This window comes from Sinocyclocheilus grahami, unplaced genomic scaffold, assembly GCF_001515645.1.
Source record: "Sinocyclocheilus grahami isolate Dianchi unplaced genomic scaffold, SAMN03320097.WGS_v1.1 scaffold137.1, whole genome shotgun sequence".
Taxonomy (NCBI): domain Eukaryota; kingdom Metazoa; phylum Chordata; class Actinopteri; order Cypriniformes; family Cyprinidae; genus Sinocyclocheilus; species Sinocyclocheilus grahami.
The window spans coordinates 2,150,956-2,170,273 of NW_015505316.1; the positions used below are offsets into that span (position 1 = coordinate 2,150,956).

Below are 19,318 nucleotides of genomic sequence, written 5' to 3' on the forward strand. Positions count from 1 at the left end.
GTGGAGATCAGGACAACTAGATGAGCCCCAGAGACAGATCCCCAGTAAAGACCTTGGCAAGACAACAGGAACCAGTTGAGTCCTCTGCTCAATGTGATTTTGCTGCAGCTTGGAATTTAACTGCTGGTTTCGTCTGGCAAAAAGAGAACTATCCCCCCGACTGAGCCTGGTTTTCCTAAGGTTTTTTCTACATTCTGTCACCGATGGAGTTTTGGTTCCTTGCTGCTGTCGCCTCTGGCTTGCTTAGTTGGGGACACTTAATTTCCAGCGATATCGTCGACTTGATTGCACAGATACTATTTAAACTGAACTGAGCTGGATGTTGACATCACTGAATTCAATGATGAACTGCCTTTAACTGAAATTGAGTGTTTACTATTGTCATTTTGCATTAATGACACACTGTTTCTCAAAGAACAGCCATCTGCAAGCCAGACATGTTCATCTGGAAGCTTGCAGAAAAATAAACATCTCCACCTCAGTCCTACGGCTTATGTATTCAGTGACAATCAGTCAGTCTGAACTAAACACCTGAAATTTCACGACTGGCTTGCTGGATTTTCCAGGCGACATCAGCAGGTGGAGAATGACCCACTTATTTGCAGAGATTATGCAGCTTACCCAGCAGCCTGGGCTTTTCCAGGGTGGGGTGCTGCTGTGCTGAGAAGGGGCGGGTGAGATCACACACACAGCCCAATGGCTCCCAGAATGAGGGGCTTTCTGACCCAACACAGGAAGCGGGAACAGGAGAAAGACCAGCTCAGCAGAAATAAAGCACCCCACCCGTCCACTTCCCTCAATATGGTACTGTTCAAACATCATCAGTCCTGCTCGCTCAACCTCATGTCAGTCCAGCAATTTTCTTATTAATTGGTAATATTTGCTTTCTTGGGCAACAATATAAAAAACCTAGCTTGCCCTCCATCTCTGTCAATTATTTTAAAGTAATTTGACACTAGATTGGCCTAGAACAGAATATTAAGAAATATATTCAAATTTACATAACTGAGAAAAATGTCAGATAACTGCAATTTGGCCAATTTTTGTAAATCCATGCCTGACTTTTTGTGGTATTTTTTTACAATAAATCTGGAAGATGCTACATCATGCGACAGGGTTGATTTAACTTCCATTTTTCAGCATTTGAAACACATGGACATCTAAAAGATATAAAGTCATGTTTATATGTAAAAATAGTATACTTTTTATTATTAGGTTTTTATTATAATTTTTTTTTTATCATGCGTGTTCTCAAAATTAATTAAATTATTTAATTATGATTGACTTCCAGTGGCGGAATATACAGTACCATTAAAATATTAGAGTTCAGCAAATTTTTGTTAAAGAAAAAATGTATATTCAACGAGGATGCATCACCTTGTAAAAGTGAATTATGATTCACTGGAATCATTGGATCCCAGAAATCTTAATTAGTAAGAAAGCAATTTTAGCCAAATTTGTGGAAGTAAACCAAATTTCTGGAAGTTGATGATGCATAATTTATGTAATGATTGTGAATCATCATTTTCAAAATGAGTGGAAACATTTACTAGCTTCTCGAAACTCTACTCTGCATGTTACATTTTGACAATAAACCCAAAAAGAAAAAAAAACAGCTGAAAGAGAGAAATGAATAACACATTCCATTTTTGGAGCTTTCCTGAATCAGCTTCCACCAGTACACATGGTGGTCCTCATGTTGATGACTCAAATGCACTGCGTTTAGAGGAGTCAAATATTTTAATGTTACATTTGCGGGGAGAGAGGAGTGGTCTGATCCCAAGGTAGAGTTAAAGCAATCATATGTACGAGAATGGTTTTATTTCTATAACATACTTTAAAAAAACAGTTATATTCTTTAAAATGATTGCAGCAAAAGGGGCAGGCTCAGATCATCTCAGGGTAAAGCTGAGTGTGTTTGTGTCTAGATGTGAAAGTCAGCGAAGAAGGTAAATGAAGCATTCAACTCACACTGTAGACAGCAGCGATGGGCTGCGTGGAGAAGATTCGCTCTTCCAGGGGCCCTCTTGGGATCCTAGAGGGGATATTAAGGAAAACTCTGGGGTAGAAAGTACTTAAGGCCAAACACAGCAACAAGGTGGGAAAACACACATGATGCATGAAGGAAACTGTTCAAGCACAGTGATATCAGAAAGAAAAGCTAACAGAATCAAGCAGATCACATTTATCCACATGCAAATTAGCTTGTTTTAAAAAATTGATTTCTGAAAAAAGTTATATTAGATAACTCCAATTTTTTTTTCAGAAATCACATTTTTTTATTGCGCATTCCAAGTATCTTGGGATCCTAGAGGGGATATTAAGGAAAACTCTGGGGTAGAAAGTACTTAAGGCCAAACACAGCAACAAGGTGGGAAAACACACATGATGCATGAAGGAAACTGTTCAAGCACAGTGATATCAGAAAGAAAAGCTAACAGAATCAAGCAGATCACATTTATCCACATGCAAATTAGCTTGTTTTAAAAACATGATTTCTGAAAAAAGTTATATTAGATAACTCCAATTTTTTTTTCTTTTTTTTTTTCAGAAATCAAATTTTTTTATTGCGCATTCCAAGTAGCCTAATATCAATCAAACTGGAATGATGATAAAGACATTTGTAATGTCACAAAATATTTCTATTTCAGATAAACGCTGTTCTTCTGAACTTTCTATACATCAAAGAAACCTGAACATTTTTCTACTCTTACGTTTTCAACATAATAATAATAATAAATGTTTTTTGAGCAGCAAATCAGCATATTAGAATGATTTCTGAAGGATCATGTGACACTGAAGAATGGAGTAATGATGCTAAAAATTCAGCTTTGAAATCACAGGAATAAATTACATTTTAAAATATATATTTAAATAGAAAACAGTTATTTTTAATAGTAAAAACATTTCACAATATTACTGCTTTTGCTGTATTTTGGCTCAAATGCAGGCTTGGTGAGCAGAAGAGACTTCTTTAAAAAACATTAAAGATCTTACTGTTCAAAAACTTTTGACTGGTAGTGTATATAATATATATATATATATTAGGGTTGGGCAATGTCTACAGTGAAACAAATAACGATTCCTAACACCGTGTCTACACCAGACACGAGTGGCGTGGCGTGACAAAATACTATAGAACCACTGATCTATAATAGAGATTCATTGTATATAGATCAGTGTATAGAACTCATTATAATCAGTGATGCTGTCTACACTGGATGCAGCGCGGTGCGACACGACAAATCCCCGACAGTAAACTGCTACCGCGTTCTATTTATGACGAGCCGACACAAATTTCAAATGATTTTCAATGGTCGCTTTGTCGCGTCCAGTGTAGACAGACTGTGGCTGATGCGGCACAACACGACAATTGTCGTGTCCGGTGTAGAAACGGTGTAACGGTTGCCTGTTACATCGTCTATCGGCATCGTCTATCGGCCCAACCCTAATATATAGTGGTGGGCCGCCTGGACCAAAAAATGCCAGGGCCGATTCTTTGTGCCAGTCCAGCCCTGATCACAGGTTCATCAAGTTCGAAGAAATTGATGATTTACTAACAGGGTTTCTGCAGACTTGAACAAGTTAAATTTAAGACTTTTTAAGACCTTATTAATACCACCTTATATGAAATTTAAGACCTAAACCTGTAATGGCAATACACATTTTATTACATACATATATGTAATATTTAATGTGTATAAATTAAAAAGAAAACATAATATCAATGCTGTAATAAATGGTATTTATTACTACGATATACAGTGAGCTTTTAATGTCAGCAGACAATATTCCATACAAAATATCCCCACAAAATAACATCATCACTGAGATTTTTGGTGGAAAATGCATACTTTTCAACAAACTTCTCAACTACACTACCAGTAAGTGACGGTAAGTCACTTAATGAGTGAGTATTGAGTCATTCATTCAACTGATTGAGTGTGTTATCACGCTGGCATCTTAAGGACTTTCGTGGACAGCTGACTCCTAAAGATTTTGATATTCTTCATTTTCTGTGTGGTGGTTAGATAAGTTTAAATAGATTTTTACCTTTCATGGGCAATTTACCTTTATAAAGCCATTTTTCTATAAGTGTGCATTATCTTTTGAGTCAAATTCTTACATTTAATCAGTGAATAAGAATAAGACATTTGGGCTGTTACCAAGCAAATGAAATCAGTATCAACAAAATTCATCTTTGCAATCCAGACATAAGCTGCACCTGAAGTGGCATTTAGATGCGTTTACACACTGTTTAATGCAGGACATGAATGCATTTAAACTGCAGTTACAAATGCATAAATAATGTTTTGATATATTAAACATAAAACATTGAATACTGATATTTGAAATAATTTTTTAAAAATGAAAAGATACTTTAAACGTGAATTTAAACCCGCCAGTAGGTGGCAGCGAGTCACTGTTAATAAGTGAGTCATTGCGACTGAATTTAAACAGTTGATTCATTCAGGAACGAAACACCGTCATGTTGCTCAGAGACGCTTTGTTTTTTGCGTCGTGAGAATATTGAGTAAAATAGCTCACTTGTCATGGTGTTATTTAACTATATCATGTTATGAATAAACTAAACATTTTGAATTTTTACCTCAGTGCGTTTCTTCTGAGTTCATGTGTGCGGTCACGCTCATTTGTTCTGAAGTCTTCGAGACAAACAGAGTGAGCCTCAGCGCGAGCTTGTGTTCTGTATTCTGCTAACTTACTGCAGTTCTCTCTGGTGACGCAGTAACTTACCGCGGGGAAGAAAACATCTTCGGTCTGTCCAGTGATTGTAAAGTCATTAGGTCCGTCAGACTGAAGATATTTCAGCGGTAATGAGACCAAAAATATTTAAGACCCATCGAATCCGAATTTAAGACTTTTTAAGGCCTTATATTAGGAAAACGTTATTTAAGACTTTTTAAGGACCCGCGGACACTCTGTACTAATTAAAATATGCTTCAATATGCTAAATATATCATTTTTATAAGCAAGCAATGTCATTTTTACTACGATTTTATATGTTTATGGTTTAAACAACTTTTGTAAAATGTACACATTCCTGTTGCTCAAACAGTGGATCATGGTACTAGCAACACCAAGGTCATGTTAAAACTTGTTTTAGGTTTGATATCTAAAGAAAGCATGAACTAACAAAATATGTACTCTGTTAAACAACAATACTCGGTACATCACAGAAATACAAATATTTAGGTTTGCCAGGCTTAAAAAACACCTATACACTCAGCAAACATAATGACAATGCAGTTCTGGGCCCAATCTATCCATCACACTTGCCCTGTCAAGCCCTTCTCTCCTTTCCATGTGTCTTTAAAAAGAAGTGAACATTCTGAAAGAACCTTGTATTACTCATGTTGCAGTGTTATTTTTCTGTTCCTATATAAGCTAGCATGAGGTCCGTCACAGACAGGGGCTGAGTGGCACAAACTGGAATTCACATTGTTGTCAAGATATGCTGGCTCCCATCAGCCAGAAACACCAGAAAAAAAGATGCAAACTTTACAAAACAACTGTCCTCAAAACTCCTACATGTATCAACCACACTTCACATCACTGAACAAACAGTGTCTTTTGAATGATGGAGCCATACTGTGCGATTCCTTAAAGAAAACAGGTTCTCGTACAAGTGAAAATCATCATCCGTTGCAATAAGGTTGTCATACACAAGAAGCTGATTGTGTATTAACATGCCGCTGGAGTACAGAGGATGGAGATGTGTCTTCCATCTCCAGCCCAGCAGCAGAGCCGCTCAGTTCTGTCTGTATAACCAGGCTATTGTTAAGAGGGCGAGGAAACCCTTCCTCCTCCACTGCACCACAGGCACATACACACAGTGAGAGTTCAAACAGAGATAATGTACAGTTTACTGTAACCAGGGTAAAACAACAGCTGTTAGTTACTCATTTTAACTTTCCCTTGGCGCCCTGCCATGAAACTTTCACAATAAGCTCAAGCTCCAAAACCACGTCACCCTTTCATAGCCACAGTTTCAACTGGTTTGTAGGTTGCAGATTTATTTTTAGTTCTAGAGTCTCATTTACTAAGATATACATTTGCTATGACACAGCAGTCACAGTGTCTTGTTTTCTCGGTTTCAAAATTATCCTCAATTGCTTTAAACACTCTAAAAGTTTCTTGTGCTATGAAGTGAATCATGGTATAAATACACCTGCTTAAATCAGAGTGTTATATGAAGAACAATAAATCCAAATATAAACCGACATGTTGCTATAAGGTTGATCTCTTATAGCAGATTATTATCAGCTAGGAAATGTTTGCAAGTAGATTTCCCGTCAATAAACAAGTACATGAAACCGTCCATTGGGGATACATTTTTTACATTGTAAAAAAAGGAAACAAAAACCATTAACTGTAAATGCGTTTGGGGAATCTCCAACAATTATTTAAAAGCCATCATTGTCTCTGACTGTATTATTATGCATTGTTAGCACTATTTTCCCATGTACACAGTCTAATTTAGTCTTTAGCCCTGTTATTTTAACTCCCCAAAACAATTAGACAGATTTAAGTGACTCATTGCAAATGCCAAACCAACATGTCAAGATATTTACTTGCTTATGATGACAAGTGGAAGTTACAGTAGAAGTCAGATATACAAAAACTGCCCTGTAAACCCACACAGTCAAACAGCAGCTTGTTTGACCAGTAACCAAGATGCTGACAGAGGGACACAGACAGTTACAACAGAAGGGCGTTAAGCTTTAGAGCCATAAAGAAATATCAACAAGACATTGAGGGCAAGCAAAAGTATGGCAGTTTATCTCTGTGGGAAAACATATAACCCGAACAGTGTTTAGTCCACCCTAACTAACTGTAAGGAAGAGATATAAGCAGTATAGGATGTGGGCAGCATATAGCTTACCAAGATGTGAAACAATCTTAAAGGAATAGTTCATCCAAAAAATGAAAATTCTGTCAAATTTTTCCAAACCTGTAAGAGTGTCTTTCTTCTGCTGAACACAAAAGAATATGTTTTGAGGAATGTTGGTAACCAAACAGTTGATGGCAGCCATTGACTTCCATAGTATTTGAACAACTTCAGAGTAAATTATGACAGAATTAGATTTTTTGGGGGGTGAAAATCCTTTTAAGTCGTTGTTATTTTATGCACTTGTCAAGTTTAAGATTTTGGGACATTTTGCTTACATAAAATGTCTTCATTCAGACCAAAGGAAAAACAAAATAAACATTTAAGTAAACACTATACATTTTCTCCAAATTGCACTATACGCATAACATTATGGATTAAAATACAAAATATTTAAAATCTTGCACTGAACCAGAAATCTCCACTCAGTAGCAATTATTTACACTGGACTTTAGTTTTATTCTTATCTATAATCTGAAGGTTTTTATGGAGTTCATATATCAATCACCTGATTTATATAACATTAAAAACGGGAAACATTGATTTTTTTTCTGACTTTTGGCAGTATTGATAGGATTTATTTTCTGAGTGATAAGAGATACCCCAAACATCCTGGCATTAATCCTGGCTTTAATGAAATGCCTCATCTGCATAATAACACAACATTTCAGAAAACTTGTAAAGCAAAACATGTACTGAGCCTTGACAATACACTGTAATTAATCAATAAGTTAAGTATGGTGATATCTAATTTACCCTATTCACCTGTGGTGCAATGGCTTAAAGGGATAGTTAATCCAAAGTAAATAAATAAATACAACTCTGTCACAATTTACTAACTCTAATGAGATTTTTAGTCAGAATGACAGACTCAGTCACCATTCACTGTCAGTGTATTGAAACAGATGCAGTAAATGGTGACAGAGGCTGTCATTCTGACTAGCATTTCTAACGTGTTTCTCAGTAGAAATTCAGTCACTGGTTTATACCAGCATAAAGAGTGAGTAAATCATGACACAAATACATAAATATTTATTTCAAGCGAAACAGAAAAGGAGAGCTAGCTTTAGCACACGGCCGGATCAGCCCAAACCGGCTGCGGGTTGACAGCTCGGCTTTTGAAAGCCACATAACTTTAAACACTGTTACTACACTAAGGTACAACCACCTCCATGTTCAAGAAACAAAACCTGACTTAAGCCACAACCAAACCAAATCAAAGCCGGTATTAGCCGGTACACAGTGCAACACACTCTAGCGCTGTCAAAACCTAGTGGCCCGCCTGCCTAGACAGCAGTTTTGGGTATCATATATAGATTTAATCGAATGCCTATGATGTTTAAAAAAAAGCTATCCAGGTAGGCGGCTCGCTATGTTTTGAAACAACCACAGATACAGATTTGTGATGGAGCAAAATGCTTTCAGAGAAGGATACTGTGTCTGCGGCTGTTGAGGTACCGGCGTCCCCTGTGGTAGCGGCACTGGGGTCAGGGTGGCCCGCAGCTGACTCGAGAGTGACGGTCCGGTTCCAGGTCCAGTTCCAGCGGCGGCTGGTTTCGGCACCGCTTTCGGCGGCAAACTCATCGCAAATAAAACAAAAACAAACGCACGGCTTTACAGATATTTACAATAATAAATTAGCTAGCGGCTAAACTGTCCACGTAAGAAAAAATATTGCTGGCGAGTTACGTCAACACCGGGCCTTTTAGGAGCAGGTTGCCGGTGTCTGAGCGAATAGAAAAGCTTGAGCTAACAGGCTAGCTAGATTATTGATAGAATAGCAGGCTAAAGTTAGCCAGCTAGCGCTTATTGTGGTTTATCTTCATTGCTGAAGGTTGGGGGGCTGTTCCCCCTCCCCGGCCGGGGTTTCCGAGGATCTAGTTGGCCTCTTTTAGCCAGGGCGATCTTGACAGGCGAGCCCCCTTTTGGAAAATGAATAACACTTTGTTTACAACTGCTCTTTGACGAGAGTATCTCCACGGAGTGTGATGATTCCGTTCAACATGGCGCAGTGGCCGCCTCCAGCAGTCCTACAGGACCGAGCTTTCGTTTTACTTCGGGTGTTTTCGTGACACTTCGGAGAGTGGAATTTGCAACGAGTGTATACGAAAGTACGGAATGCCCTATCCGGAAATCATAACCTAATTGGATGTCAGCCAAGGATATAATAATAAACGCTGTAACAGCCAAAAAGAATGGCTTTAGATAAAAAAAATAAAAAAAGTGCGGTTTAAATGGCATCGCTGTATGTGTACATATAAAATATGCAAACCTTTTCGTGTTTATGGTTCGGCCCTATTTGTGGTGTTACAGTGACATCTTGCGTCCACAGCTGGACACGCAGTTCAGCGACTGACATATAGCCTACTTTTCATAATGTAGTAATAATTTATAAATTAATAATGCTCTCTTGTAACCAGGCAAGTGCGGTTTAAATGGCATCGCTGTATGTGTACATATAAAATATGCAAACCTTTTCGTGTTTATGGTTCGGCCCTATTTGTGGTGTTACAGTGACATCTTGCGTCCACAGCTGGACACGCAGTTCAGCGACTGACATATAGCCTAGTCTCTATATATAGAGTATACTTTTCATAATGTAGTAATAATTTATAAATTAATAATGCTCTCTTGTAACCAGGCACATACTTTCAACACATTTTTATCCATAAAAGGAATAGCCTGATTGACTCCATAGAGAAAGTGAGCTCAATCTCAATCAATTGGTAGCCTATTTATTAGTATAAATGTATTAATGTTAAAGCCATTCTTTACTTTTGTCAAATCTTACATGGTACATGCGATTGCTGGAGGATTCCAGAATCAAGATGTAAAACATTCACTTGAATATCCTAAAGGATGAACGCCTTAAGCATGAAGAGGATGACTGGTAACATTTTTTTTTCTTAGTCTAAAGTGTTTGTGTTTTTTTCTTTTCTCCCTGATTTGGAAGATGTCATAAATTGTGACATCTTCCAATTAATTATGATTAACTGTGTTATAGACTTTTATTGTGCTGGATAACAGAAAGGTACAGTACAATATTCCAGGTCACTTATTTTTCGGTTGCTCAGTTTATGGTTGTGAACTGTCCTCTAACATATTGATTTGTGAAGATTTGTAGGTCAACAGTTATGTACAGCTTGATTTTCCCAGTTGTCAGTATCCTCAAGACTTGATTTCCAAAAACCAACAGGGCAATGACAGCGGATTACAGCTAGTGTTTATCTCAGCAAGACCATATGTTAGCTCAAATGTTCAGGCCTTTGATGGACTTTGTGTGCACAAATACATTTATTTTTAATTGGTAAGTCACAATTCATTTCTTACATATATCTTGTTTTTCTACATTGTACATTGGAACAATTATTCTAGATTCTAATATGTTTTGCTAATTTTCCCATGAAGTTAAGAAACATTATGAAATGTTTAAAATGCACAGTTTAAAAAAGTTTGGTTATTATTATGTTAACATCTCAAATTTTGGAGAATATATATATACTATAGATATTTAAGTATATGTATTTTATTTGTTTAGGTTAGTACATAGGCTATACAATACTGTGTAAAATATATTGATTTAGAAAAACAACATTTACATTATCGATAAAAATCAAGATGCTAAAATGAGGCCTGTTCACACCAAGAATGATAACTATAAAGAAAAATATAACAGTAACTGTATTAGCATCCACATCAACTCACCATAACATTGTATTAATCACACACTGCAGTTTTGTTATCTGAAATATCTTTAAATGCTATAGAGCATGGTTGTGAAGGTTTTTAGTGTTCATCAGCTGGGAAAAATAGTTCTGAAAGTGATTCCAATGATATTGTTTCTGTGTCAATATCATTTTATTTGTATTATGGATTTCCCTTTTCTCATACAATTAAATTGCTTAAAACCATATAGTTATCATTATAGTTATCATCCTTGATGTGAATGGGCCTTTACACTGGTTTGCATTTAAAGACAAATAAAATGTTTAGAAAAAAAGACATTAGTATTAGAGCTGAAATATGCTTTTAACTACCTCTAGCTGAACTCAGCAATGTGCTGATCAAGGTTACACAAAATTGGGTACTTTGGAAACTGATGCACAGGTGCAAATGCTTAGGGAAGGCACACACTACCTTTAATTAAGACACGCAGTTCACGCTTCTTAGAAACACACATAAATGAATGGACGGTTGTCAACTGTGTATAGATATTCCTCTGAAGAAAGGGAAAACAACAGCAGCATTTTCAAAATGGTCAAAATAAAAATAAGAAAAAGTGTTCTAAATATACATTCAGCATCTTGAGACAAAAATGTATTAAAATGTACACAATCATAGGTTGAAGTTCCTCAGAATTTGACACTTTCGTCCTAAAGAGTACCTTTTAGCTTATTAACTCAAAAGCATGATCAAATGATTTCTTCAACCACTGAAAATCGGTTTGCGAGGTATCCGTGTGACTTTATAAGTGTTTAACCCTGGGACATCAAAACCTGGTGAGAGCCCCTTTTTGTTAAAGATGTAAAAGTTAAAAAGCTGCCCATCCTGAGATTCAAGAGACACCGAAGCAGCGTTAACTTTGAGCTGACATGGGTACTCCTTCTCAAACACCACCCTGAACACCCTATCCTGCAGATAACTGAGTTTCAAGATTCTGTACTTCATGGGAACCATTGTGTCTACTTGAGGTCCAAACTGCTCCACAGACAGCATTCCATCTGTGTCTGCATTGATCTCATAGAACGTTATGTTGCTATAAGTAAAGTAACCTATGTAGGGAACAGGGTCCGGAGTAGGAATGAGAACGTGAGGTGCATCTCTGAAGGCACTTTCCATGGCAGGGATGAGTGAACTGTAGACTTTAGCCACCAGATCCTCATCTTCAGGTTTGGTTCCAGCCATTAGGGTGACCAACCCCAGCTTCAAGCGAGGAACGAGGGAGACTGAGGCCGAATAACCATCCAGAACTCCATCTTTGCGGATTATGTCATAGCCCAACTGTTCATTCACCTCCCACGGTGTGCCAGTTTGTTCAGCAAAGTAGCTATTTTCACAGTGAAACAGAGGAGTTAACATGGTTTTGAGGGTGTCAGGTTGGAGAAATGGGTGGTAGTATGCGCCCAGGAGCATCATCACCAGTTTGGCCATGTCTGCAGGTGTGGAGTACATTTGCCCTGATGGTTTATACCAGCCAAGGTCATAGAGGGGTGCGGGATGCCCACTTGAGTAAACACCTATCGCCATTCGTTTCTCTATTTGAGAGGTGATTTCAAATCCAGTGTCCTCCATTCCCAGCGGCTTCAGGATATTTTCAGACACCCATTGCTGATAATCCATCCCCGCTACCTTCTCCGCCATCACGTGGGCCAGCAGGGAGAAGGCCAGGTTGCTGTAGTGGCATCTGAGGACAGCAGAGGACTAGAATTACTTCCTCTAGGGAGAATCCACAAGTGCATTCATTGCATCTGCTGTCATTAATTATTTACACCTCCTCTCATTCATTAAACATCCTCTCAATACAAGTTTGAAGAGGGAAATATACTATCTTTGTACTAGCTTACTTTGTTCCAGGGTCAGCCACGAGAACATCATCTTGTAATAAATCCACAGCAGCCTGGGTGTTGCCTTTCCACAGCAAAGTAGTTGCCCTGAGCCGCCTGGGTAAACCTATAATCAATGATGAATCCAAAATATACCATTTAAAAAAAAAATTCCCCATTTATTTTATATGGTGTTACCTTATCAGCCTTATCAAAAATTCATCATCAAAGATATTTTAATATTCTGAAGTTTGCAATTTAAAAGTACAATTATTGGGGATGCAGCAATATTAATTTTCATGTTATGGCTATGGCAGATATTAAAAATACATACTATTCTGACTCATTTAAATAAAAAATGTAAACTATAAAACTATAAATCAGTCGTTTTGAATGCTACACCAATACAATAATGTGCATTATTTAAAAAAATTATATATTTGCTAAAGTTTTTTTAACAGTGTCATTAAAATCTTAATGTTTTTAAAAATTAACTTCTAAATGAACAGCAAAAGATATGCCCAGCATTGAATAATACAAACAAATAAAAAGTAGTGTATATATATATATATATATATATATATATATGTGTGTGTGTGTGTGTGTGTGTGTGTGTGTGTGTGTGTGTGTGTGTGAAATATAAAATCACAATTGGGAAATAAAGATATAAAAGTATGATTATCTTTTATTTCTTCTTTTTTTTTTACTCCAAGGCAGATGGGTTTTCATCACAAACTGGTTTGTAATTGAAGGAAACTATTCCATTGTAAATTTCCTTTCTTGAACTTAAAATCGCTATTTTTGCTATTTTTGCAATTAAGTGTACCAGTATAATCAGCACCACTATTTCTGGCACATTATCTAAACATCAGCTTGGGGTAAGCTGAGTACAGTATGTTAGGCCATTCCTTCAGGTCTAATTTATACACTAGAGGTAATGGCAGAGGTCATGTTAGGCAACTGATAAGGCTGATTAGGGTAGCCGTGGAAATTCTTAGTCTAAAAACAGTTGATCTAATTACAGGTTTCACCTTCTTTATTTTTACAGCACTAATTGTATAGATGCTAATCATCATCTATTACTGATCTAAACACCCCCTTGAGGTCAGTTACAGATATTATAGTCCTCACCTGACAGCTGACTGGCCATCCTTCTCAGGGTAACTGAGGAGATGTGGACTTGAGCCTCTCTGCTCATGCCATCAGTGGTGGACTTGAGGTCATGATCCCTTATTTTCCCTAGAGGGTTTTTTATGGTGAAGTTCTTAACATACTTCCCCAGGGGGTCATCCAAGGAACCCACTTTTCCATCCTCCCAAAGTTTGTACAGCATCAAGGTGGGGAAGACTTTAGACAGGCTTGCAATTCTTTGGTGGTATAATCATAACAAACAACAAAGAAGCACATTACAAAAGGAGCCATAACTATAAATGTATAACGCTAAATGTTTATAATGTAAATATGTATATCTATATTTGAATTTCAAATCAACAAGTTGCGCAACTCAAATACATTAGCTAACAAAAATATGTTCTAAGAAAATGTTTCTAAACCTTCCATTAAGTTTTGAAAACATTTTTGTATTTATGCATGTAAACTTTTTTTTCTAACATTATGTGAACATTAGAGAAAACATTAAGGTAACATTAATTCCATGTTATCATTTTGCAAACAGTGTGGAAAAGTAACTTTTTTATGTTCTCTGATTCATCTAAGTTTTAACGTTTAACCAAAATATTTCATAAAATTATTTCTTGTAAATAAAAAAATGTTCATTAAATGCTCGTTTAAATAATGTTTGCTAAAGTTTTGAGAATGTTATTATTAATGACCGAATAACTTTCAACGAACGCTCTATTAACATTACTTGAAAAAAGGTTGTTCATAACTTTGAGATAGCCTTGCCAGAACGTTGCCTGTACGAATGTTCTAGATTCGTGTTAAAGATATTTAAACAACAGTTTTTGTTAAATGTTTTGTTGGTGTAACTGATGCTTGGGAAAACTTTTGCCCCTGCGCGATTGCTTAGATTCCTATTGAAATTAAAATTTACGGAATAACTGTATAAACGTGACCTTACTATTAAATGTGTACTCTAACTTTTGTAGTTACTTAAACATTTTATGTTTGTGTACCAGCTTTGCCAGGTCTGTGTAACAAAACCAGCTCAATTGCAACAGTATAAAAGCAGCGCAAGTCTGCAGGAAAGCTGTGGACTTGGCAACACTGTAATAAACTGAGCATATACTGTATAGCCCAGGGATCCTCAAATCTGGCCCACGAGATCCACTTTCTTGCAGAGTTTAGCTCTAACCCTAATCAAGCACACCTGAGCATGCTAATCAATGTCTTCAGGATCATTAGAAAATCACAGGTAGGTGAGTTTGATCAGGGTTGGAGCTAAACTCTGCAGCGCACTAGCCCTCCAGGACAAGATTTGAGGAACCCTGGTATAGCCTATGTAAAAAGAATACATAGTTGAATTATGCCCTGTTATTTAAACTTTAATTAATCGTGAAACACCCCTAAGCCAGAGAAGGTGGATCATAATCATCAAATCATAACAAAGCCATTATAACCCACCTGTAAATTGTGTACTCATTTATTGGGGGAGATGTGGGGTCACTTCCGTTCCTTCTGCCAAAGTTACCATTCCACAATACAGAATCATTCAATATTACAATGACAGAGATGGCTGGCAGTTTTGTGGCATCAATGCTGGTCCTCAAAAGCGCATCCACCTGGAGTAAATGATATTTGTAATAGTTTTCAAACTTATTTCAGCATCAGACAATTTTAGTCAGGAATCCAGACCAAAAGAACTTGTAAATGACTTGGGGGTCTGACCTTGTCCAAAGCTTCCATGAGGACAGGTATCGGGTGCTCCAATGGCACAGGCTCAGGGAAACGTGGGCACATCTTCTCCTCTTTCACTTCTTTAGCATAACTTTTATCCACTGCAAAGTAAAAAGATTATATGTACATTATGACAAATATGTAAACATATAATACTGTCAGTGTGACTCACATTCATTTGTAAACACAACAATTATTAATAATTAAAGGCAGCACAAAACATTGGGGCTGAACATAAAATAGCATGCTAGTGCCTGAATCACTCATATGTCATTTATCATTATATAATATAATGCATTTGACATGAAATGGAGCATGGGGGCAGGTGTTCAGTCCATAATCATGTATTTTACACAAAGTTGTTTTCCCCTTCCCCCCAGTGATAATCAGGCTTTACAGCACGCAGTAATCTACAAGCCACTATGTCGAGCTCTGGGTAATCCATAGACAACTCCCGCAAACCATTAATTAAGCACAAGGAGATCGAAAAGCAAAAAAATGTAAGGATGTTCCCTGAAGCTGTAAATGCTGTCAGGCATTTCTAACCATTAAGTAAAAAAAAAGAAAAAAGAATAAGAACAAGATTTTAAATTTTTGTGAGAAAAATTCCTCCTTTTTTCAAAATAAGCATTCGCCATTCATTCATTGAGGTTTGATGGCCTTTCCCCCAATCTTTCTATTGTACAGTAGCACTTTTAATTTGGATTTTAATTTACCTGGTTTTGCTTTGGGAAGTCTGTACTGCCAAATGAAACAGCACGTCATTACAAAGGAGAGAAGCAGAAAGAAGACCATTCCTAATTTTGTCCATTTCACTTTCATCTTTGCAGTCTGGTGGTCTCCTTCTCTGACAAGCTTAATGAGAAAGAACGGTTTCACAGACACAAACTTCTGAATTTTTTATATATAGGCTAGTCGCATCACATATTTTGCACAAATATATACTGTATATTTAATCTTTAACAAGAATCATAAAAAATAAGTTCCACTGATTTCTGTAATATTTTTATAAGCATGATAAAAAGAATAAACAGCATTGTGTACTTCTCATGATATTATTTCCACTGTATTTTATACTGTAAGGTATAATATTCTCAGGATAAATGATAAGATGTCTTACCACAGGGTTTACTCCTTTAAGACAAATTCAGAGTTCCGTATGATCCTGCCACAACTGTTAGGTCTATCCATGCAGAGGCTTGTTTAAACAAAAAACATTCAAAGTGGAATTCCATTAAAGCTGATAAAATAGAGACATAACCAGAGCTTACTAGCCACTCACCAGCCATGCTTTAATCTTAACAATAACCTGAGCACTGACTTCTCAGCATCCTCTCGGCCAACTGCAGGCCTGCACGTCATAATCTGAAGATATCCTTCTTTAAAGCCTCACTCCTGATCTTTACACATCCATTCTGTTCCTTCGGTTTATAGTTTTTTTGCTTAATTTTTATTTTATATTTATATATTTTATACACATTATATATTTAGAATTGACCTCATAACTTTTTTTTGTTTAAACTTTTAAACTTTACAAATCCCTTATATTAATTCCGTTTATATACATATATATATATATATATATATATATATATATATACAGTATATTAGATATATTATATGAAATTTAGCATGCTATTAATATAATATAATAATTGTTTTTAGTTTACATTCTTTAATTATTAATATTAGATATTATAATATAAATATTTCACAAAATGCTGTTAGTTGATTATGCAGAGCACTATTTGAACAATACGCTATTTGTCTTAATAGATTAGTATAAAAGACTGTTATTTATCTTATTTTGAGAAAGTAGTTTTATATATTTCATATATTATTTCTTACAAAAACAATTGTTACATGCCAAATATACCACATTGTGTTTCATAAAACACAGTATGATTTTAATGGCTAAACATGCAGATAGTCTTGCATTTGTTCAACAGTTGTCACAAGAGGGCAGCAAATTCTATTGTATTATTTTATATCTGTTTTGTTTTTCCCTAAATCTCCATGAGAGAGCAACCCACAACAGTCAGAATGACAATTCAAAATAAATATTTGCAAATAGTAATAAAAAAACCCAGCATGTGCCTCTATAAAAGTAATTTAATCGCCTTGTTGACACAATATCAGATGCATTGCATCGCTTACGTGCCTGGGATCCAGTTCAATAATGAATCAGGCGTGAAGTGGATATCAGTGCCATAAAAAGAGAATTATTGACTGGTAGCCGTTTGCTTGACTGAACTACTTATTTGATCTTGTCCTCCTGGTTTTGAAGCGTGGCAGAGAGCTGCTCCACAGACCCCTGCCCTCGGGCTCCGTGTCTAAACCGATGGTGAGATCAATACCATCAGCCTGTCTGCACAAGCTGTGACTGCTTGATGGTGGTTTTATTGTGCCCACACAATCCATATCTAATAACATAAACATATGTCAATCTTCTAATTATACCTGACAAAATCTATTGTGTGTCACCTAAATGTAGTAGCGTGAGATGGGGAAGAGTTTATCTTCCCAGACCATTATATTACTATCATTATTATGTTTAATTATTCTGTTTCTTTCTTTCACATATTCTTTGAGGCCATACCTTAATGACTTTCCCCAAAACTGAAGACTTGGGGTGCTGTCAACTGATACCGTCCTACTATTTTCAGAGCCTAATTCACAGAGGACCATGTGCGTGCTCCAGATATTAAATTACTCATGAAATATTCGCTCGTCCTCCAGGCCTTGTTCATCTTAACAGAAAACTCTGCTAAGTCCCAGAAATGTCAAAGAGAGCAAATCTGAGTCACCTCTGTGAGCAAGGTCAATTTTTCCAATTTAGAGCAGCAGGATTAGAAAGCCAGACCCGTATCAGTGCGTGTTACTATTAGAAGCCATCAAAATGGCATGGTGGGGTGTCATGTTTGCTTCTGCACTCACAAAAGAGAGTATTTTGTGGGTCTGTGCTCTTTGGAGCAAGACGCACTGACCTTCTTTGAGCTTGGTTAGTCTCAGACTTTAGTGCTGAATCATTGATCCAAACAGTAATGGGACTGTATTGATCATGCAGAACTTTACATTTGTACAGGTATTATTAAACATTTGTATTTAATATTTAAACTAGTGCTGTCAAACAATTAATCGCGATTAATCGTATCCAAAATAAAAGTTTTTGTTTACATAATATATGTATGTGTACTGTGTATATTTATTATGTATATATAAATACACACACATGCATGTATATATTTCAGAAAAATATGTTTACATATTAAATATATTTATTTATAATATACATTATATGAATATAAATAGACATGTAAATATGTTCAAAATATATACTGTATGTATATGTATTTATATATACATAATAAATATACACAGGACACACATACTGTATATTATGCAAACAAAAACTTGTATTTTGTATGCGATTAATTGCGATTAATCATTTGACAACACTAATAAACATTTTTTCATTGAATATTGTATTTATATTAACATTTTAAATTTTATTAAATATGTTGAAAATGTTTATTCTGTATTTGTATTCTATATTTGTGTATGTATTTTATGTATAAAATACATGTGTATAATTTTTTATTCAAATATACATGATTGAATATTTTATTTATATTATAATATTTTATTTTATATTTTAAATTAAATATTGTTACATTTTAAATATTTTAATATATTTTATTAAAAATATTTTAGACTATATAGTCAGCATGCTGATTGCCTTGTGGGCAGTGCACTAACATACAGCGCTGTTGTGCTACGGGCGTCCCGAGTTCAATCCCAACTTGATGACCTTTCCCGATCCCAGCCCCTATCTCTCTCCCACTTCACTTTCTGTCAGCTATGATCTTTCCTATCATAATAAAGGCAAAAATGACAAAAATAAATCTTAAAAAAGAATGTATGTGAATATGTATTTATATTCTATATATATATATATATATATATTTTTATATATATATATATATATATATATATATTTTTTTTTTTT

The 19,318-nt window shown here is 35.9% G+C and overlaps 2 protein-coding genes across 2 annotated transcripts in view; both read right to left on the bottom strand.

Annotated features, from left to right (window-relative positions):
* LOC107591129 (eukaryotic translation initiation factor 4 gamma 3-like) overlaps positions 1 to 8,932 on the bottom strand; it is a 63,568-nt gene extending 54,636 nt beyond the window's left edge. Inside the window, exons 1-2 of the mRNA XM_016280171.1 lie at positions 8,346 to 8,932; positions 1,972 to 2,059 (exon numbers count right to left, since the gene is read on the bottom strand). Of these exons, the coding sequence (XP_016135657.1) occupies positions 1,972 to 2,059; positions 8,346 to 8,494 (237 nt within the window). The 5' untranslated portion in view covers positions 8,495 to 8,932. The remainder of the gene's footprint in view (positions 1 to 1,971; positions 2,060 to 8,345) is intronic.
* A 1,614-nt stretch (positions 8,933 to 10,546) lies between these two features.
* Positions 10,547 to 16,669, bottom strand: LOC107591149 (putative beta-lactamase-like 1). The gene is made up of 8 exons (XM_016280191.1): positions 16,592 to 16,669; positions 16,430 to 16,507; positions 16,026 to 16,164; positions 15,301 to 15,410; positions 15,037 to 15,194; positions 13,585 to 13,820; positions 12,475 to 12,580; positions 10,547 to 12,314 (listed from the first exon to the last, which is right to left on the bottom strand). Exons 3-8 carry the CDS (start codon positions 16,129 to 16,131, stop codon positions 11,336 to 11,338), a joined length of 1,695 nt encoding a protein of 564 aa, XP_016135677.1. The 5' UTR covers positions 16,132 to 16,164; positions 16,430 to 16,507; positions 16,592 to 16,669; the 3' UTR covers positions 10,547 to 11,335.
* Between the last annotated feature and the right edge of the window lie 2,649 nt (positions 16,670 to 19,318).

Bases quoted from the DNA above. Each gene is read 5' to 3' on its own strand.
- LOC107591149 (XM_016280191.1), bottom strand. From the start codon at position 16,131: ATGAAAGTGAAATGGACAAAATTAGGAATGGTCTTCTTTCTGCTTCTC. The intron at 15,411-16,025 runs GTAAATTAAAAT...TTTACTTTGCAG, and splicing joins ACTTCCCAAAGCAAAACCAG to TGGATAAAAGTTATGCTAAA. The intron at 12,315-12,474 runs GTAAGCTAGTAC...TGCTGTCCTCAG, and splicing joins GTGGCTGACCCTGGAACAAA to ATGCCACTACAGCAACCTGG.